We start from the raw sequence: 23,016 nt of genomic DNA on the forward strand, positions 1-23,016 counted from the left end.
ACAAAGGTCTGGCCCCCCCTGTAGCCGGATTAAGGGCCCAAGGTATAACGATTACAGCTTACCTAGATGATCTGCTCTTGATAGTCGGTAGCCTGCTTAGACCAAAGAATGATCTACTTTCAACTACCTGGAATACCAAGGTCGGATTCTCAACCTAGAGAAAACCTTAAACTATCAAGGAGATTGGAATACTTGGGTCTGATTGATTGATACAGCCCAGAAAAAGGTATTCTTGCCCCAGGCAAAGATCAGTACTCTAAAGGAACTGATTCAGATGGTCATAGCAAAGAAGAAGCTTTCTATTCCACTTTGCATGAGGTTGTTGGGAAAGATGGTGGCTTCATTCAAGGTCGTCCCTTAGGCTCAGTCTCATTTGAGGCTGCTGCAAAACAGTATTTTATTGGCTTGGAACAAGTAGGTCCTAGATTTCCCAATATGTCTGTCTCCAGGCTGCATCGGAGCCTCAGTTGGTGGTTGATAACCAAGAATCCAAAGAAGGGAAAATCTTTCCTGCCAGCTACCTGGAAGATGGTAACAGTAGATGTCAGCCTTTTGAGTTGGTGAACAGTCCTGAAACAACTGTCCAAAGGAAATATTAAAGATAAAAAAAGGATCTTGCTCACTAAACATTCTAGAGATCTGGGCAGCGCACTTGGCCCTAAGGGCCTAGATGTTCAGGTTACGGAATTGTCCTGTCAGGATCCAGTCTGACAATACCACAGCAATGGCCTATATCAATTGCCAAGGGGGCACGACAAGTCGTACGGCCTAAAGAGGTGAATTATATCTTAACTTGAATAGAAAACAATGCACCTTGCCTAACGGCAGCTTTCATTCCTGGAATAGGAAATTGGCAGGCGCAGTACTTGAGTCGCCAGCAGTCATTCCCGGGAGAATGTTCCTTTTAACCCTGGTATCTTCCTGGCAATACGGTGAAGCTAGGGGATCCCAGACGTAGATCTGTTTGTGTCCAGGTTGAACAAGAAAATCGACAACTTGGTGTCAAGTACAATGGATCCGTTAGCATGTGGAACAGATGCCTTAGTGTTCCCATGAAGTCAGTTTTTTGCAGGATCAAGCAGGGAGGGAGATCGGTGATACTTGTGGCCCAGAAGATCCTGATATGCAGAGGTCATAAGGATGGCAATAGGGGACCTATGGACCCTACTACTATGTCCAGACCTTCTCTCGCAAGGTCCGGTATTCCATCCCACCTTGCAAATGCTAAATTGAATGGTTTGGCTGTTGAATCCCACATTCTAAAGAAGCGCGGGCTGTCAGGTCCAGTGTTATTTACCTTGATTAATGCAAGGAAGCTGGCTTCCAGAATCATAGATTAGAGTCTAGAAAGCATATGTCTCCTGGTGTGAATCCAGGGGTTGGCACCCCAGGAAGTATGTCATAGGTAGAATCCTTGACTTTCTGTAGATGGGGTTAGAAATGAAGCTGGCCTTGCGTGCTTTCAAATGCCAGGTTTCGGCCTTGTTGGTATTTCAACAACCACTTGCTTCGCATTCTTTGGTTCGTAGCTTATTCAGGTGGTAATGTGGCTTAATCCTCCAGTTTAGTCACCCCTGATCCCTTGGGACTTGGTTTTAGTTCTGTGGACATTGCTGAAACAGCCTTTTTTTGAGCCGATACAGCATATTGCCTTGGTCCTTTTGGCAAGCAAAACTCCTTTTCTGGTAGCCTTTTCTTTTGCAAGAAGGGTATTTGAGTTGGCTGCTCTTTCTTATAAAGAGCCATATTTGATTATATGCAAGTATAAGGTAGTATTGTGCCATCACCCTAACTTTCTACCGAAGGTAGTGTCTAGTTTTTATCCAAACTAGGATATTGTTCATTTTTTTCCAGTACCTATTCTACCCGCCCACAAGGTCCCGTGCTCAAAAAAGTGCATGTACAGGCCCGTCTGAAATATGCTAATGAACATCTGAATGATTCATAGGAGAACTGGGTGAAAATGTTGTGGTCATATGAGATCAAAATCAAGCTCTTTGGCACCAACTCAACTTGCTGTTTTTTGGAGGAGGAATGCTGTCTATAACCCCAAGAGCCCCATCCCTACCATCAAACATGGAGGTGGAAACATTATGCTTTAGGGGTGTTTTACTGCTAAGGGGACAACTTCCCTGCATCAAAGGGACAATGAAGGGGGCCATGTACTGTCAAATCTTGGGCTGCTTCCTCAGCCAGGGCATTGAAAATGGGTCCTGGATGGGTCTTCCAGCATGACAATGTCCCAAAACACACAGCCAAGGCAACTAAGTAGTGGCTCAAGAAGCACATTAAGGTCCTAGAGTGGCTCTACCATTGAACATTTGGCTGCAGAAATAGATGCAATTACGGTGTTGCCTCGGGAAGGGGGGGGAGGCTTAGCCAGGAGACAAGAGAGGGCCAGTGGGAAGTTGAGTGTAAAGCAGTTGATGTACCATAAGATAGAAACACTGCACCTACCAAACTCAATAAAAAGCAACAATACGCAGAATAAACGCAATAACAAAATGAGGGGCAGAGGGGGAAAACCTCAAGATGCCCAACGCATAACAGGAAACCTATGGCCATGAACAATAACTAAAACTCAAAGGTCCAGGGAGCCTAAATGGCGGGGCATGCCTCATGGTCCAACGCCACTAGCCCAAGGCCGGGGAGATGGGAGCCAAAAGCAACGAACTCTGACCAAACATCTTTAAGTATAGAGTAGGGATCCCAGATAACTGCCTGGGTAGGAATACCTGGGGGGGGGGGGGGGGTTGATTGAGTAAGGCTTGTAATGAGTGTCCCAAATATGATAGCAAACCAGAGGAGATTGGGGGGAAGGGGGAGGAGGAAACAAGAGCAGGGGTTGGGCATGCAGAGATGGGAGGAGAAGGGAAAAGGGAGAGCTTTACCTGTGAGCCAAACAGGACATAAGTGTTGCCCAGGCTGTATTGGCACTAGCTATACTAGTAACGAGGACAAAGAACAGGGCTCCTGTAAAGCTAGTCTATATATATATATATATATATATATATATATATATATATATATATATATATATATATAATATATTGCCTTTTTTATTTTGTAATTGCAATTTTTTTTTTTTTTTAGAATCTGACTGTGCAACACATAATGGCTGAAGTTCAGGACCTTCTTGGGAAGTCCAAAGTTCTTCAAACTAATCTTGGTCCACATGTTGTTGATTGTCTTCTTCGCGTTGCTGTTTCAAATTTTTCTTTTGTCTCTGCCCATCTTGAAGAGCGAAAAGAAAAGGTATGGTTTTAAAAGTTTAAATGTTCATTACAGATATGTATTCTAAACAGTACTTGTCAAAGAAGATTTAGTGGTCAAACCTTAAATTGATACTAAACTTTTTTTTTTTTTTTGCACAGAGCAGCTCATTTTTTGCTCCTAGCTCCTCCCTCCTGTTGGGTGCCCCCACAGCAAGCAGCTTGCTATGGGGGCACCCAAGCTGAGCCGCAGCTCTTTGTGTCCAATCAGACATGGAGCTGCGGCTCAGCCTTGCCTTGTCTCTCTCCCAATTGGCTCACTGACATTGAACCCATTTGCAGGCTGACGTATACATTTTTGTCTGTGCCCTGGTAGGTGTGCTGCTGGGAACCGGTCAACCAGTCCACCAGTCCTGTCCCGCTCACAACTGTGAGGCTCTTTGTTATGACAACAGTGGCATTAATGCCATTTTAACTGTTTGCTTTAACCAGTTCCAGACCGCCACACGTACATATACTGCAGCAGAGCGGCCCGGCTGCACTAAGTCACGTACAGATACGTGACTCCTCACTGTGGTGATCTGATTGGGTTCAAAACCGATCACTCAACAGGTCCAGGCCAATGATTTATGGCCTGGACCTGCTGATCGGTTATGACAAATGGACAAACTTCCTCTGCCTGTGTTTACATACAACACAGGCAGAGGAAGGAATGCAATCTCTCGTCCTGGAGCCCTGTCGGTTCCAGCGTGCGGAACCGAAGTATCTCATAGTGAGCACACAAACGCTACACGAGCACCAGTACACTTAGGCACATATTTCCCCCCTCTGATAACCCCCCCAGTTAACTCTTTCACTCTCACAGTGGCATTAGTATAATGTACACATTTTTATTCTGATCACGGTATTAGTGTAATGCCAGACAGCATCAGATTTTAACCTTTTGATTGCCAGTAGCACTAACACGCATACATCTCCATTATTAGAATAGTGTCTGGATGGATCAATATCTTTGATTTGATAAGATCTATACTTGCGCAGTAGTGTTTCCAAAAATGCAGTGTTAGCAGTATCAGTCCATACACCTGCCAGCACCTACGTTTAGCCCCTCTGCCCAGCCCACCCAAGTGCAGGCCTGATCACTGCTAGCACTATCAGTTTTTTTTGTAGTGGTACAAACAGTCCTCTGACAACCTGGTGCTCCTTTACCTGTGAGTCGCACTAGTTGCCTATAAATTAATTTGCCAAAATGTCAAACAAAAAGGTACATTCGTGAAGAGGGCTACAGGATGCATAGCATGACAGATGATAGTGGAGAGTCCTCCCTGTCGGATTCAGGCTCAGTATTTGTACCTGTAGAGAGATGCACCCTGATAGCTCTGACGATGGAGTAGTGGCCCCTGCTTAGGTCAGGCATACCCAACGCTGTTCTGTTGCTGAGGTGCAACAACCGCATGATACTCGTATGCAGCAGAGTGTCAGTACTAGTGCCACTCAACCTTCTGGTGAACTGGCAAGCACCAGTGGCCTAGTAAACACTGGTTGTAGTCAAACTTGCACTGGAGTATCACTTGGTAATGTAGCGAGTCCCATAAGTGCAGTTCAAGCTGGTGCAGTGGCTAGCACAAGTAGTGCTCCGCAGCCACCAAGAGTTTGAACAGAGGCCCGTAGAGAAGTGTCCTTCTTGCAAGTCCTGATTGGCAGCCCACAGATTTTGCAGCACCCATACTTTCCCCATTCACTGGCTAACCCGGAATTCAGGTAGAAACTGCAGATCTAACGCCTCTTGAATTTTTGTTGAGCTGTTTTTCACGGAACATCTGTACGGATCTATTGTGGACCAAAGCAATTTTTATGCTGGTCAATTTATTGCCCAAAACCCAAATTCACCCATTGCCAGATGATTTGGCTGGAATCCTATAACTGTTCCCGAATTTAGGACCTTTCTGGGCCTATCCCTCAACATGGGCATTACTAAAAAGCATGTGTTGCAGTCATATTGGTCCCCTGACCCAATTCACCATATGCTGTGTTCTCTGCTGCCAGGACTGTGTACGAGCAGATATTGCCATTCACGCATTTCAGTGACAATGAACTCCTTGTCCTCGGGGTGACCCTGAACATGATCATCTCAATAAAATTCGGCCCCTCGTAAACCACTTTAGCGAAAAATTTTCAGGCTTTTTTATCCCCGATCAAAATGTCTGCATCGATGAGTCCCTGATTCAATTTTCTGGCTTTTTTTAATTTCAAACAATATCGGCAAGCTTCCCAGATACAGGGTCAAGATATATAAGCTCTGTGACAGGGCAACAGGCTATAAATGGAGTTTTCTTGTTTACGAGAGCTTGGAGCCCCCCAATTGCCCAGACTACATGGTGAGCAGCGGCAAGTTTGGGACTTGGTTTCACCCTTACTTGGAAACGGGATACCATTTGTATTTGGACAATTTTTATTGAAGCTTGCCACTTTTTAGACACATCTATTAATCAAGAATTGGCACATGTGGCACCGTGTGAGCTAATCGTCGGGGCTTCCCTCAGTGGCTTGTAAAGGCCCAACTTAGTCTGGGGGAGAGAGCCTGCTTCAGGTCCAATGAGTTATTTTCAGTGAGATGGAAGGACAAATGGAACGTTTTTGTTCTGGTTTCTAATGACTACGGCGACTGGTGTTGTTAAGCCCCTCTGTGCCCATTACTACAACTGTAAAATGGGAGGGGTGGACTTCCACTACCAGATGATGGCGCCGTACTTGGTTACCCTTAAGGCCAAACGTCTGTATACTTATTCCAGTTGGCTCTGTTTAATGGTTATGCACTATACAAAGCGCCTGGACAAACTGTATCCTTCCTAAAATTTCCAGGAATGGGTCATCGCAGCCCTTCTGTATCCAGCAGGTGCTGTGGCCCAAATTCACAACCCAAATACAGTGAGTCGGCTCCACGAGAGGCATTTTCTGGATGTTTTTCCTGGTACCCCTACTCAACGAGCAACCCAAAAAAGATGCCTTGTCTGTAGCAAGCACGGATATTGGCGTGACATCCGCTATTTATTGTCCCTCCTGTCCTAAACCAACCTGGTCTCTGCATCAGGGACTATTAACATTGCTTCCTCACACTAGTGGGAGTATTAGAATAGGGTACAGCACAGCACAGTCCTAGGGCACACTTACATACAGGGTCTCGAAAGATGTTAGATGGCCATCACATTTTGAAAAACCCTAAGCTGGAATCTTCAAAGTTATAATAAGTGTATTAAAAAAAATAAAAAAAAAAATAAAAAAGCCATAAATAGTTGTCGTTTTGTTGTTCTCTGTCCTGTTATGCTCAGTTTTACTGTATTTTATGCTACGCTGTAATGTTTTATTGTTACTGTGATGTTTTATTGTTACTTTGTTTTATCGTGTTTTGCTTTGCAGGTATGTTCTACTGTTATACTGTATTGTTACTGTGTTTTATTGTTGACCATTATTTTCTTTGCAGGTACTACATTCACCTGCAGCCCAGGTTTATTTACTTTGACAGCAACAGGGTTTGCTCTCACGATACGTATATCCCCAACTCCAGCGCTGTAGGAGGAGATTTCACCACCACCGTAAAAAAAAAAACAAGCATATATGCCAAAGCATAGGAGCAGGGGTGGATATTAGGGGCAGGTCGCCCTTAGGCTTCGGCATATATTTTTATTAACTGTTCTTGGCAGAGATTTCTTAATCCGCATAGGTTCTGTTAGGTTCTTTTTTTTTTTTTTTTTAATTCAGCCCATGGGCTGAATGAAAAAAAAAAAAATGACTGTGCATGTATGCTCATTATGGAGGAGGTCCTCCCCTATATAACCCCTCATACACAGGAAGGACCTCAGTTTTTTTTCGCCAGTGTCTGTAAGGTGGTGGTCACAGATGTGATACACATGCTCTTGGAGCTTACTTGGAGGTCTGGATGGTTGTATTTACAATCATGGACTGCATTCTGATCCAAAAAGCTGTCAGCCAAAATGGATGGTACCCGAGCCTCATTGGAAGGAGAGAAGATTCCTTGAGGTTTGCCTGTAATGCAACCTTACGGTGCTGAACCTCGTGTAATGGAACCCTGTGTAGTGTTTGTTCTGACCAAGGAGCTTTCCTGCAAGGTGTGACCCCACATTAAGGGCAACCCAGTGCCTGAATGTCTTTTATAATGAAGCTCGCTGTGGTGGTTTCTCTTTAGACTGATTTTTTATTTATTTTTTTTATGTTCAATAAGTACCCCCTAGGGGGTAATGTGCTGTTTAAAACATGCTCTGTGTACTTCTTAGGAGTATGGGCTGCCTTGTCTCCTCCAGGCACTAGAGGGCACAGGGGCCTATTTCTATATAGGCAGAAAGTGGAGAGGCAGCCATGTTTGCCATGTGCTTGGCAGATTCAGCTGGGCCACACATATTATGTATATTGCTCCCTGTTGATGCTTGAATATGGCAGGTCGACGTTTCGCTTTCGCTTCCTCAGGACCTATATGCCTAACACCAAGCAGAGGGATTCTGCATGAGAAAGGGGAAATAATCATATTTCAAATATGGACAGTGGGTACAGATATACATATCAAAAGGTGAGATGTCCCAGAAAAACATACAAGTGATGCATAGAGGAAACCACTCACTTAGAACAGCATAACTCTCATACGCATGACATGCCCCACGCCATCCCCGGGTGCCTGGATGGTACCAAGAATCACAAGAATACAGAGAGCGATCAATCAAAAATCTGCATAATATAAAAAATATGCATACTGTAAATATTAGCTGTCTGCACTTCTGACAGCCTTTTTTTAAATTTTAGCACACAGCCGCTATCCTTTTTATCTAGAGTCCAGTCTGGTATGTGTACACTCGCTAGGCTTGATATTGAAACTCAGCCCTTGTACACACGGTCGGAGAATCTGTCGAAATGAGTCTTATCGGACCGTGTCGTCAGATAATCCGACTGTGTGTGGTATGCATCGGACTGATTGCGTCCGAATCTCCGTCCGACCCAATTTTCCAACATGTTGGAAATATTTCCCGACCAACTGGGCCGGACGGACCTAATCCGATCATGTGTAGAGCATTTTCATCGGACCAAGTGCCACGCATGCTCAGATCAAATTCCTACATCAAAGCTATTGGCTACTAGCCTGAATGTAGTCCCATCGTAACGAAATTACGTCATCACGTTCTGAAAGATCGGATTTTTCGCCAACTTGGCCCAACCGTGTGTATGCAACAGTTTCGGACACAATCCGTCGGACTAAATCCGACGGGCAAAATCCGACGGATTTGGTTGGCAAAATCTCAGACCGTGTGTACGTGGGCTTACAGCTCCATAGCCAAGTGAGTATTTGCTGAATTTAGGGCTACGTATTATTATTTTTTTCTACTTCAAGCCCAAGGTTTTTGGATTATTTATAGTATGCATATTTTTATATTATGTAGATTTTTGATTGATCCCTCTGTGTATCCTTGTTCTTGGTACGATCCAGGCACCCGGGGATGGCGTGGGGCATGTCATGCATATGAGAGTTATGCGCTTCTGAATGGTTTCCTCTATGCATCACTTATTTCTTTCTGGGACATCTCACCTTTTGATATGTATATTTGTACCCATTGTCCATATTTGAAATATGATTATTTCCCTCTGCTTGGTGTCAGGCATATGTCCTAAGGAAGTGGAAGCGAAATGCCAACCTGCCACATTCAAGCAGCAACAGGGAGCAATACACATACTATGTGTGGCTTATTCTATTGGAAGCCAACACTATCTGTTTTTAATGTCATATTGTCAATTATTTATATCTGTTTAATTTTTTTTCGAATAATTTCTATTTCTTTTACCTATAAAGTCCGCTCCAACGTTCCCCTTTTCTCATTAGCTTGCTGAAAGCTTATGCTTGCTGAAAGCTTGCGAAGAGCTCATGTTTGCGAAGAGCTCATGTTTATAAAAACATGTCTGCATAAGGCGCATAGACTTCCGTGTTGCATAGACTCAACTCATATCTACGTAAGGCACATGACGCACATCTCATAGACGCGTGTCTGCTTAGAGCATATGGAACATGCCACGTAGGCACATGTCTACATAAGACACATGGTGTGTGTGTGTGTGAGTGTGCATATGTGTATATATAGACACATGATTGCACATAAACGCATGTTTGGCATAAACATATGCTTACTGGCATAAGCACATTTGCATTGATGTTGAATAGACACATGCTTACTCGCATGAACACCTTTCCATGAGCATATGTGTGTAAATGCATATTCGATAATCGCATGTATAAATATGTGCTTCTTTACATCACACACACACACACACACTCACATAGATTTATATATTTTGTGCATTAAAAATCAAAAGGTTTTTTTTTTTCCCCTAAAAAAATTGTGTTTAAATCGCTGTGCAAATATTGTGTGAAGAAAAAAATGCAACACCCACCATTTTAATCTGTAGGGCCTTTGCTTTAAAAAAAAAAAATATAATGTTTAAGGGTTCAAAGTAATTTTTGATAATAGGCATGTTGAGTCCGTGGAATTTTTAATATTTTGCCACAAGTTTTAGGTAAATGACATAAAAATAAAATGTATATATATATGTGTGTGTGTGTGTGTGTGTGTGTGTGTGTGTGTGTGTGTGTGTGTGTGTGTGTGTATGTGTGTATAATATATATTTTTTTATTGCACATAGTGTAAATGATATATTGCTCACACATGGCATGGGTATATGTGATATTGCACCCGGAAATACATTCTGCTGCCTCTCCTGAGTACAATCACTTGTGACAAAAAAACTAAAATATTCAATGCGCTCAACATAACTCTCAGAAAATTCCTTGAGATTAACAAAAAGCGGTCATTTGGAGGGGTTTTATACTGCCCTACTATTTTAACACCTCGAGAAATTAGATAGGCAGTCATAAACTAAAAGCTGCATAAATTCCAGTAAATGTACCATAGTTTGTAGACTCTCTAACTTTTCCGCAAACCAATAAATATATGCTTATTTTTATTTATTTTTTTACCCAATACATGTGCCTGAAGACATTTTGGCCTAAATGTATGACTAAAGTTGAGTTTTTATTGGATGGATTTTTTTTATAACAAAAAGTATAAAATATTTTTTTCTAAATTTTCTGTCTTTGATTGTTTATACATCGCAAAAAAATAAAAATCCCAGAGGTGATCAAATACCACCAAAAGAAAGCACTATTTGTGGGGAAAAAGGGATGAAAATTTAGTTTGTATACAGTATTGCATGACCGTGCAATTACCAGTTAAATCAGCACAGTGCCAAATTATAAAAAGTAATTAAAGCGGAGGTCCGGCCATTTAAAAAAAAAGTCAGCAACTACAAACACGGTAGCTGCTGACTTTTAATAAGGGCACTTGCCTGTCCAGCGAGCCTGCGATGAATGCAGTTCTAAGTATAGTGGAGAAAGCGAGGAGTGCTGGGAAGTTTGGTGTCTTGTGGTTTGTCATGAGACGCATGTGGAAATTGGTAAGCAGCTCTTTTAGTCTTGGGAACTCTTTAAAGCCATCCCTGTGGAAAAAAAATTGGGAGCTAAAAGCACCACTTTACTGTTATGCCACGTACACATGATCAGACTATCCGGTGGACTTGGTCCGGTGGACCAGAGTCCGCCGGACAATCCGCCCGTGTGTGGGGAAAAAAAGTCAGCCTGACTTAGAAAGTATTTTTGACTCACAAATTGTTCGCCAGACTGCGAGTCCAGTGGACAATCCGGCCGTCTGTGTGCTAGTCCGCCGGACTTTTGAAATGAACGCACACCAAGGAAAGTCCGTTCATTTTGAACGCAGCTCCAGATAGCCGGGACTAGCGAAGGAAGTCAATGTCGCCGCCTTCGCCAGCAAGATTGACTCGTCGCTGGCCCCATCACCTGGTATGGACTTAAAGGGGAAGCACTACGTTGAAAAAACGGCATGGGGTCCCCCCCCGGTCCATATAAGACCCTTATCCAAGCATGCAACCTGGCCGGTCAGGAAAGGGGGTGGGGACGAGCGTGCCCCCCCCCCCGAGCCATACCAGGCCGCGTGCCCTCAACATGCGGGGGGGCTTTGGGGAAAGGGGGCCCTGCGGCCCCTCCACCCCAGAGCACCTTGTCCCCATGTTGATGAGGACAACTGCCTCCTTCCGACAACCCTGGCTGTTGGTTGTCGGGGTCTGCGGGCAGGGACCTTATCAGAATCCGGGAGCCCCCTTTTAATAAGGGGCCCCCCAGATACCGGCCCCCCAACCGTAAGTGAATAAGTATGGGGTACAATGTACCCCTACCCATTCACCTGGTGAAAAAAATTAAAAAACATAACAAAACACACAAGGGTTTAAAATAATTTATTGCACAGCTCTGGGGGTCTTCTGCTAACTTCTGCTAGCTCTTTTACTAGCGGAGGAGCTAGGGGGACTTGTCCTCCTCTTCGGTTCTTCTTGCCGGGCCTCCGCTTTCTTGCTTTAGCTTTTTTACTAGCGGTGGCCCAGTCTTCTGTTGCCGCCGCCTCTTCTTCCGACTTCGGGGGTCTTGTCCCCCTCTTCGGTTCTTATTGCCGGGCCTCCGCTCCTTCTTTAAGCTCTTATACTAGCGGTGGCCCGGTCTGCTGTCGCCGCCGCCTTCTCCTCTTCTCTTCTTCTCTTCTCTTATGATGTTGCAGTCCCAGAGGATGCTGGGACTGTGACATCATAATGGGCGGGGACATCACCCGGTGACCCCGCCCATTGTCCATATATAAGTCGCCGCACACCGCATCCCTGTCATTGCGACCAGAGAGAGCTTCGAGTCAACATCTCAAGGAAGAAGAAAAGAGAAGGCGGCGACATTGACTTCCTTCGCTAGTCCCGGCTACCTGGAGCCACGTTCAAAATGAACGGACTTTCCTCAGTGTGTGGGCAAGTCCGTTCATTTCAAAAGTACGGCGGACTCCCACCATAGTCCGGTTGTGTGTGGGCAAATCTGCTCGTTAGGAAAGTCCGGCAGACCTCCGCTTCAAAGTCCGGCGGTTTGTCCGCCGGGCTAAGTCCGCTGGACAGTCTGATCATGTGTACGTGGCATTAGAAGTAAAGAATAGCATCAGACTGAAGACCTGTAGTGGCAGAAAAGTACTGCAGTGGAAATCTCTGTGTTAAAGCTGCAAATTGCAAGAAATGCAGCTTTTTCATTTTAACTTTAAATTGGCTATTCATGCTTGTATTAGCTTTGTCTGTAATTCTGTGTGTATTCATAACAGAATCCACACCAGTCATCATAGTAGAATCAGTAAAGCACCATATAGTTTGATCTATAAATTTCTTTAGTTCGGAGGTTGGCAACCCCTTCATCGCGATCTACCTGTCGATCGCCGCCATCTGACAGGTAGATCACAACCTGACATAGCGCCAACCCCTGCCCCCAGGTCTGCCATCTCATAGATCAGAGCGGTGATAAGCACCCAGCCTCAACCTGGGGCAGTATGGAAATGAGGAAAAGGGTGTGTGTGCTAGGGAAGGCCCATAGGACTGTCTGGTGGGGCACATCCTTCAAAAGCGGTTAACTGAAGGCTGGAGGTGGAAAAGCTGCAGGTGGTCAGTGCCCCAGGAGGCTGTAATCACAGATCCTCAGTGGGGACTGGCATTATTATGTAAGGTTGCTACCTATAATGTACATGTGTGTATCGGCTAGACATCAGCATTTAGTTTGCATTGTAGGGGCAGCTGCCTGAGAGTAGGAAATGGGCAGCTTCTTGTTAGTCACCATTGACTGCTGCATAGTGCCTTATTGTACATCTGACCTCTGCTTACTTTCCACTGACCCTATGCTCTGAGTTACTGCTTACCTCGAACTCTGACGCCATTCCACTGCCCTAATGATTATTACTTATTTTCTGCCCCATCTGACCCCTGTACTCTACCCTACAAACCACTGACCTCGGGACACTGTCCTACCTACTACTGATCTCTGTACACTGCCCTACATAATCCTGCATTATGTTTGTGGGGGTGATCAACAGTTTCACTGAAGCTTCCTTTTAGGGCCCATTCACAACAGAACGTTTTACGTTTCATTTCAGTTTCCGTGCCATTCCAGTCACACTGCCCTTGCGATTTGCAGTGGGTATCAGTGCAAAGTTAACACCCCTTCAAACCCAGGCCATTTTTTGCGATACCGCACTGCATCGCTTTAACTGACAATTGAGTGGTTGTGTGCCATTGTAACCTAACAAAATTTATGTCCTTTTTTCCCCCCACAAATAGAGCTTTCTTTTTGGTCGTATTTGATCACCTCTGCTTTTTTATTGTTTGTGCTATAAACAAAAAAAAAATAGCGACAATTGTGAAAAAAAAAACTAATTTTTTACTTTCTGCTATAATACATATCCAAAAAAAAAATGTAAAAAAACACATTCATCAGTTTAGGCCAATATGTATTTTTCTACTTATTTTTGCTAAAAAAAAATCTTAAGCTAATATTGATTGGTTTGCGCAAAAGTTATAGTCTCTACAAAATAGGGGCTAGATTTAAGGGCTTTTAATTTTTTTACTGGTAATGTAGACGGCATTTTTTACCGCGACTTTGCAGCAGTCAAATCTGACCCTAATTGACACTTTTTGGGGACCAGTGACACCAATACAGTGATCAGTGTTAAAAAAAAAAAATCACTGATCAATTTATAAATGACATTGACAGGGAAGGGGTTAACACTAGGGGCGATCAAAAGGGTTAACTGTGTTCCCTGGGTGTGTTATAACTGTATGGGGTCTGGGCTCACTGAGACAACACAGATAGCTGTTCCTGATCACTAGGAACAGCAGATCTCCACGTTGTCCACTGTAAGAACGGGGATCTGCCTTGTTTACATAGGCAGATCCCTGTTATGCCTCTCTGTGGAGCAATCCCGGGTGGCCGGCGACATAGTCTGCTGGACCTGTGCGCGCCCACAGTATCTCATGCACAGAATGACATAGAGGTACATCGTTTCGCACAGCCAAGCCTCCCTGCTGCAGTATTTGTGCGGTGGGCAGGCCCGAAGTGGTTTTTTTTGAGTGAAAAAAAGGACACTGCACCTGGTGATCTTTGATCTCTTTTATGTTGCTTAGGAGGATCTCCACCTATCAAAGGTTGCTTACCCCTGCTTAGGGCTTTTATTAGACCGTTACATTGGCTATAAAAATGTCTAGAAATAATACATTTTAGATTCAAACTAAGAAAATTGTGTATTCGTGTTTTATTTTTTAAATGTTGTCTTTCTAGTTTGTGCTTGCTTTTTTATTCCAAGGGTGTAGTAAGGCATGGGAGACAACCCTTTTCACCTGTTCACCAGCACCTCTTAATGTTTTGTTAGGTAAATAAATCAAATGAGCTGAATATACAAAACAAAGACGTTTCTGATGAAGGCGATGAGGTGCACAGCGTTAACCTAAGTCTTGCGGAAGAAGAAGGATATGAAGCTGACAGTGAAAGTAACCCTGAGGATGCCTCTGATGATGGTATGATAGCATTTGTTTCTCTGCCAAATCTATATTCTGCAGGTAAAAAAAAAATGTTAATAGCAAAAGGGAACTGTGTGGCTTAAAGCGGAGTTCCAGCCTGTAAAAAAAAAAAAAAAAAAAAAAAATAGCTGTAGCCGCTGACTTTTAATATAAGGACCCTTGCCTGTCCAGGTATTCCTCAATGTTGGCACCCATAGCCGATTCATCAATCGATTGGGTGCAGGCATTGGCATCTTCACTGAGGTAAACAGGAAGTGAACCCTTGGGTCTCCTACTGTGCATGCGCGAGTTGCGCTTCACTTTCTAAATGGTCCCGCTGCCTTCTGGGACCCCTGTGTCTACTAGAAGGCAGCGGAGGGAGGAGGACGAGGGGTTGGAACTTTTGACGAGGGGTGGTGGGTGCGCACAAGCTGAACTTCCCCTCTTGGGTGGAGTTTTAAAATATTAGAAAAATTCATATGTAGTAGTGTGTTGATTGCATTGGTTAGTCATGAGTATTTAAAGCGGAACGTCACTCGCACTCAAAATTTACTATTTATAATCCTTATGCTGCTAGAATTAGTAAATGGGGAAGTAGGCAAATTATGTCATACATCCCAGGAGACGTCAGGTGGGGGGGGGGGTGTTCTCCTGCATGCCTGAACTAAGGGCAGGTGGATTCCAGGAAGTAAATGCCACATGAATCATCTGACTCTACTACAGATGGCCATGGCCAGAAATGCTAGAAATGTGTTTTTCAAAGTGGATTCTAAGCAAAATAAAGCATGGAGACTTGAATGTCAAAAATTCATTAAATAGCATTTTTGGTTTGTGGTCTTTAGATGCTGTGTAGTTTCGCTTTAAGAATTAAAATTTTCTTGCCTATAGAACTGATAATTTGATCGCTCCTGTTTTTGTACAAATCAACCCTCACCAGAGCCGGTCTGGCCTACCAGGATACCGGTAGGCCACCTGCCCTGGGGCCGCTTTTAGTTGCGGCTGCACTGTCTACTATCACAAGAGCCGGTCTGAGGGGGCGGGGCCGTGTTACAGTGCGGCCGCCGAACACAGAGCCAGCCAGCGCTGTGATCCGCAGGAGGAGATGCTGCAGGTACAGGCCGCCCTGTGTGCCTGGATAGGAGGATCGGCGGGAGGGGGGGGCTGATTCTCCTCCCCCCTGCCGATTCTCCTATCCAACTTATTTTACTGTCCCCATCTTGTGCTCTTCCACCAGTGCTCTCCTTCACCACCACACTCTCCTGCCCCCCCCCCCTCTCCACCACCACACTCTCCTGCCCCCCGCTCACCTCCACCTCCACACTCCTGCCCCCCCCCAGTTCTCTCCTCCCCTGTTCTCGCTACCCCCCTGCTCTCCCCATCCTTCTATAGCCACCATCCCAGTGCTCTCCACTCCCCCCTGTTCTCTCCCGTTGCTCTCCACTACTCCCAGTGCTCCCCCCCCCTTGTCGTCCCCCAATGCTCTCCACTCCCCCCAGTGCTCTCCACCCCCCCCCCCAGTGCTCTCCCCCCTGTTCTCCCCCGTTACTCTCCACTTCTCCTCGTCCCCCCCAGTGCTCTCCACTCCCCCCCAGTGCTCTCCCCTATTGCTCTCCACTCCTCCCAGTGCTTCCCCCCCTGTCATCCCCACTCCTCCCAGTGCTTCCCCCCGTGCTCTCCCCCTTGTTCCCCACCCCCCCAGTGCTCCCCCCCACCTAGTGCTCTCCACTCCCCCCCCACCTAGTGCTCTCCACTCCCCCCCCCACCTAGTGCTCTCCACTCCCCCCCCCCCAGTGCTCTCCACTCCCCCCCCCCCCCCCCAGTGCTCTCCACTCCCCCCCCCCCCCCCCAGTGCTCTCCACTCCCCCCCCCCCCAGTGCTCTCCACTCCCCCCCCCCAGTGCTCTCCACTCCCCCCCCCCCCACAGTGCTCTCCACTCCCCCCCCCTCAGTGCTCTCCACTCCCCCCCCCCCCAGTGCTCTCCACTCCCCCCCCCCCAGTGCTCTCCACTCCCCCCCCCCCAGTGCTCTCCACTCCCCCCCCCTCAGTGCTCTCCACTCCCCCCCCCCCAGTGCTCTCCACTCCACTCCCCCCCCCCCCCAGTGCTCTCCACTCCCCCCCCCCCAGTGCTCTCCACTCCCCCCCCCAGTGCTCTCCACTCCCCAGTGCTCCCCCCAGTGCTCTCCACTCCCCCAGTGCTCTCCCCCCGTTCGCCCTCCCAGTGCTCTCCCCCCATTCTCCCTCCCAGTGCTCTCCCCCCCCCCGTTCTCCCTCCCAGTGCTCTCCCCCCCCCGTTCTCCCTCCCAGTGCTCCCCCCCCCGTGCCCCCCCCCCCTGTTCTCCCTCCCAGTGCTCTCCCCCCCCCTGTTCTCCCTCCCAGTGCTCTCCCCCCCCCTGTTCTCCCTCCCAGTGCTCTCCCCCCCCCCTGTTCTCCCTCCCAGTGCTCTCCCCCCCCCCCCGTTCTCCCTCCCAGTGCTCTCCCCCCCCCCCGTTCTCCCTCCCAGTGCTCTCCCCCCCCTGTTCTCCCTCCCAGTGCTCTCCCCCCGTTCTCCCTCCTAGTGCTCTCTCCCCCCCGTTCTCCCTCCCAGTGCTCTCTCCCCCCCCCGTTCTCCCTCCCAGTGCTCTCTCCCCCCCCCCCCTTCTCCCTCCCAGTGCTCTCCCTCCCCGTGCTCTCTCCCCCCCCGTGCTCTCTCCCCGTGCTCTCTCCCCGTGCTCTCTCCCCCAGTTCTCCCTCCCCGTGCTCCTCCCTCCCCCCAGTTCTCCCTCCCAGTGCTCCTCCCTCCCCCCAGTTCTCCCTCCCAGTGCTCCTCCCTCCCCCCAGTTCTCCCTCCCAGTGCTCCTCCCTCCCCCCAGTTCTCCCTCCCAGTGCTCCACCCCCAGTTCTCCCTCCCAGTGCTCCACCCCCAGTTCTCCCTCCCAGTGCTCCACCCCCAGTTCTCCCTCCCAGTGCTCTCCCCCACCCCCAGTTCTCCCTCCCAGTGCTCTCCCCCACCCCCAGTTCTCCCTCCCAGTGCTCTCCCCCACTCCCCCCCCCCGTTCTCCCTCCCAGTGCTCTCCCCCCCCCCTGTTCTCCCTCCCAGTGCTCTCCCCCCCCCCGTTCTCCCTCCCAGTGCTCTCCCCCCCCCCCGTTCTCCTTCCCAGTGCTCTCCCCCCCCCGTTCTCCCTCCTAGTGCTCTCCCCCCCGTTCTCCCTCCCAGTGCTCCTCCCTCCCCCCCGTTCTCCCTCCCAGTGCTCCTCCCTCCCCCCCGTTCTCCCTCCCAGTGCTCCTCCCTCCCCCCAGTTCTCCCTCCCAGTGCTCCTCCCTCCCCCCAGTTCTCCCTCCCAGTGCTCCACCCCCAGTTCTCCCTCCCAGTGCTCCACCCCCAGTTCTCCCTCCCAGTGCTCCACCCCCAGTTCTCCCTCCCAGTGCTCCACCCCCAGTTCTCCCTCCCAGTGCTCTCCCCCACCCCCAGTTCTCCCTCCCAGTGCTCTCCCCCACCCCCAGTTCTCCCTCCCAGTGCTCTCCCCCACCCCCAGTTCTCCCTCCCAGTGCTCTCCCTCCCAGTGCCCCCCCCCCAGTTCTCCCTCCCAGTGCTCCACCCCCAGTTCTCCCTCCCAGTGCTCCACCCCCAGTTCTCCCTCCCAGTGCTCTCCCCCACCCCCAGTTCTCCCTCCCAGTGCTCTCCCCCACCCCCAGTTCTCCCTCCCAGTGCTCTCCCCCACCCCCAGTTCTCCCTCCCAGTGCTCTCCCTCCCAGTGCCCCCCCCCAGTTCTCCCTCCCAGTGCCCCCCCCCCCCCAGTTCTCCCTCCCAGTGCCCCCCCCCCCAGTTCTCCCTCCCAGTGCCCCCCCAGTTCTCCCTCCCAGTGCCCCCCCCCAGTTCTCCCTCTCAGTGCCCCCCCCCCCCCAGTTCTCCCTCCCAGTGCTCCCCCCCCCCCCAGTTCTCCCTCCCAGTGCTCCCCCCCCCCCAGTTCTCCCTCCCAGTGCTCTCCCCCCCCACCAGTCTCCCTCCCAGTGCTCTCCCCCCCAGTTCTCCCTCCCAGTGCTCTCCCCCCCCCCCAGTGCTCTCCCCCCCCCCAGTTCTCCCTCCCAGCGCTCTCCCCCCAGTTCTCCTCCCAGCCCTCTCCCCCCCGTCCCCTCTCCACTCCCCCCAGTGCTCTCCCCCCTGCTCCCCCCTGTTCAACCCCCCAGGGCTATCCCCCCTGTTCCACCCCCAGCACTCTCCGCTCCCCACCCCTGTGATCTCCACTCCCCCTGCTCTTTGAGGACGGCTGAAGGTGCAGGTGGCCAGGGACAACTCCATCTCACAGCAAACAGATTACTCTGAAAGGAGCACTGTCCCCATCCAAAACGAGAACAGACCCTGCCTGATGCTGGCCGTAATGGATATCCTGCTGGCATGCAAGGTACCGTACCGAGCATCAACAACACACCTTCCCACAGATAGGGACGGCAGACTGGGACATGGAGCACAGGAGGGGCTGCATTTGGTGGGCACAGTGAGACTGCATTTGGTGGGCACAGTGAGGCTGCATTTGGTGGGCACAGTGAGGCTGCATTTGGTGGGCACAGTGAGGCTGCATTTGGTGGGCACAGTGAGGCTGCATTTGGTGGGCACAGTGAGGCTGCATTTGATGGGCACAGTGAGGCTGCATTTGATGGGCACTGGTGAGGCTGCATTGAGCTCTTGTATCATGTCTGCAGTCATAATATTTATTATATATATATATATATATATATATAATATATATATATATATATATATATATAATATATATATATATCTATATATATATATATATATATATATATATATATATATATATATATATATATATATATATATATATATATATATATATATATATATATATATATATATATATATATATATATATATATATATATATATATATATATATATATATATATATATATATATATATATATATATATATATACACATCCATGTCTTGTAATATTAGGAAAGTGTTGAATATATATATATATATATATATATATATATATATATATATATATATATATACATAATATATATATATATGAATGATAAATGTCACAACATTTTTTACATTAGAATATTTATCAAAGTTTTTCAAGGCCAGCACAAAAACACGTCAAACAAGAAAGGAAAACCCTGTCAAATATTGTATATCTCAAGGTTGTTCAGTACCTATTTAATAGCACTCCAAAGACATGCTGGTAGGTTAATTGGCTTCTGTCTAAATTAGCTCTAGTATATGAATGTGAGTTGGGGACCTTAGATTGTAAGCTCCTTGAGGTTAGGGACTGATGTGAATGTACACATGTAAATGTAAAGCGCTGCGTAAATTGATGGCGCTATACCTTATTAATAATAATTAACGGAATTAGGGCGGCACAGTGATGTAGTGGGTAGCACTCTCGCCTAGCAGTAAGAAGGGTCGCTGGCTCGGATCCCAACCATGACACTACCTGCCTGGAGTTTGTATGTTCTCCCTGTCCCTGCGTGGGTTTCCTCCAGGTACTCCGGTTTCCTCCCACACTACAAAGACATGCTGGTAGGTTAGTTGGCTTCTGTCCAAAAAAATTGGCCCTAGTATATGAATGTGAGTTAGGGACCTTGGATTGTGGGCTCCTTGAGGGTAGGGACCAATATGAATGTGTGATGTATGTGTGGAGCGCTGCGTCAATTGACAACGCTATATGGGTACCTTTAAATAATATAATGGAGGAGCATCTTAATGAGACACCAATGTACAGGGATAGGGACAATTATAGACATACACCCACACTCTGGTAGAACTGGATGGACTGGTATCTTTAGTCAACTTACTAACTTACTAAGCTCTTTTGTCCCTACTGCTCTTGTGGGTCAGAGGAATGAACTTTGTTCTGTTCTCCTGTGACCTGTATTCAGTTGACAGTGGGCTTAAGTCCACTGTCCACTAACGTCACTCAGCTGGTCCAGGCTTTAGCGAGATCCAGCATGCCACTAGGAGTCTGAAACAGCTTCTTCCTCCTCCCCCCTGCACAGCCCGGAGCTCCAGTGAGCACTGGAGAGGCAAAGCAGAGAGTTGGTGACTGACACACTCACCAGCTCTATGCTCCCTGAAGACTGAGAACCGATTGATCAGCAGTCTTTGATCCCTCTGTTTTCGGTCTAGAGGCGACAGGGGACAGATGCAGCATTAGATGCACTAATGCTGTATCAACCTAGATCAGTATACTGTATAGGAGTGTTTTTTTTTATTTTATATACCCATACGTCTTTTAAATTGCTGTACAGCCTATAAAGTGCGTACCTTTAATGACAATCATAAAAAAAAAAACAGCCTGTGATTGCTGGGTCCTTTGGAAAATGGCTGATCACAGATCAGGATAAAGTGCCAATCACAGCAGCCCTTTACCATGTGATCATCTGTGTCCAATCACTGTGTAAACACAATTGCTGGTTATCAGCATTCCTTTCCTTGCACATTGTCACAGCTTGAAGCAAGGAGAGCCATTAATTGGCAATTGAGACAGGATTTTTACACAGATAATCAGGGCAATGATGATCAGTGTCCCGATTATCAGTGCAGCCTCATCTGCGTCCATCAGTTAAGGAGATAAATCACTTTTTGTTAAATTTTTATTTATCAAAAAATGAAAAAAATCCAGTGGTGATTAAATAACCCCAAAAGGAAGCTCTATATGTCTCAAAAAAAGGATAAAGGTAGAGTTGTAGCATGACCGCGAAATTGTCATTAAAAGTGCGACAACACCGAAAGTGGTTGTAAACCCATTGCATCCACTTTATCCTACAGGTAAGGCTAGATTAAGGCTTACATGTAGGTGCAATAAATATCTCACAAACCTAAGAGGTTTAGGAGATATTTGCTGAAATAGCGGCACCGAGGGCACAGGCTCACTAAGCGTGCAGTTTCTATCTGCGATCATGCTGTTAGTGGCGGCACCAGTACGCATGCATGGGAGTGACGACATGGCTCCAGCCAGTCACTGTGCCGGAGCCGCGATACCTAGAAGTCACTCCGGGATGCATGGCATCAGAGGAGACGAACGAGGGCGGGGCAGCGATCTCAGGTAAGTAATTCATAATGAGCTAGTATGCTATGCATACTAGCTCATTGTACCTTTGTCTTGCAGGGTGTATTTATTTTCAGAGGCTTTACTTCCTCTTTAAAGCTGAAAATTGGCCTGGGCAGGAAGGGGGTGAAAGTGCCCAGTGTTGAAGTGGTTAACATTCTGTGTGTTCTAGAGACTGACGGGCATTCCTGATCATCTAAAAGAAGAGGAGTACAGAGAGGTACCCCACCCTGTTGTTAAGGGTTGTAGTGACCCCTGACCAGTACCTTTTTAAGTTTGGAACAACGCCATAGGAGGTGTATCAGATTCCACTTAATGGGACCAAAAAAGAGCAGGACAAAGATTTGCAGCTGGGATATGCAATTAGCGGACCTCCAGCTGTTGCACAACTACAAGTCCCATCATGTCTCTGCTTCTGGGTGTCATGCTTGTGGCTGTCAGTCTTATGCCTAATGGGACTTGTAGTTCTGCAACAGCTGGAGGTCTGCTAATTGCATATCCCTAATTTACAGTGTCTTGAAAAAGTATTCATAACCCTTCTAATTTTCCACCTTTTGTTGAGGTACAACCAAAGATGTAATTTTATTGGGATTTTATGTGATAGACCAGGGGTAGGCAACCTGGGGCCCTCCAGCTGTTGCAAAACGACAAGTTCCATCATGCTTCTGGGAGTAGTTCAACTGCCAGCCTTGCAATGCCTCATGGGAAATGTACTCCCTCAACAGGTTGCCTACCCCTGGTCTATCACATACAATCCCAATAAAATATGTTTTTCCATTTTTGGATTTTGGATTGAACGGTGCTCCTTGAGATGGTCAAAGATTGGGATATTTTCTTTATAGACTAACCCTACTTTAAACTTCTCCACAGCTTTATCCCTGACCTGTCTGGTGTGTTTCTTAGCTTTCATGATGCTGTTTGTTCAATAAGGTTATCTAACAAACCTCTGAGGGCTTCACAAAACAGCTGTATTTATACTGAGAAATAAATTACACACAGGTGGACTCTATTTTCTAATTGGGTGACTTCTGAAGGCAATTGGTTCCACTAGATTTTAGTTAGAGGTATCTGAGTAAAGGGGGCTGAATACAAATGCATGCCACACTTTTCTGGTACCGTATATACTCGAGTATATACGTCAAGAATATAAGCCGAGGCATCTATTTTTACCACAAAAAACTGGGAAAACTTATTAACTCGAGTATAAGCCTAGGGTGATAAATGCAGCAGCTACTGTAAGTGGAAAAGACCCATCTGCATGCCTCACTCTGCCCAT

At 47.1% G+C, this 23,016-nt stretch overlaps 1 protein-coding gene across 2 annotated transcripts in view; it reads left to right on the forward strand.

The window, feature by feature from the left end:
- Nucleotides 1–23,016, forward strand: part of LYST (lysosomal trafficking regulator) — a 568,355-nt gene that overhangs the window by 127,197 nt on the left and 418,142 nt on the right. The window contains exons 6-7 of one of the 2 annotated variants that reach the window (XM_077486620.1): nt 3,094–3,255; nt 14,552–14,738. In XM_077486620.1, the coding sequence (XP_077342746.1) occupies nt 3,094–3,255; nt 14,552–14,738 (349 nt within the window). The remainder of the gene's footprint in view (nt 1–3,093; nt 3,256–14,551; nt 14,739–23,016) is intronic. The other variant, XM_077486621.1, reaches the window with a different exon arrangement.

The sequence above is a fragment of the Lithobates pipiens genome, unplaced genomic scaffold (assembly GCF_037356315.1).
Source record: "Lithobates pipiens isolate NorthernLeopardFrog02 unplaced genomic scaffold, aLitPip1_a1.2 Scaffold_18, whole genome shotgun sequence".
Lineage (NCBI taxonomy): Eukaryota > Metazoa > Chordata > Amphibia > Anura > Ranidae > Lithobates > Lithobates pipiens.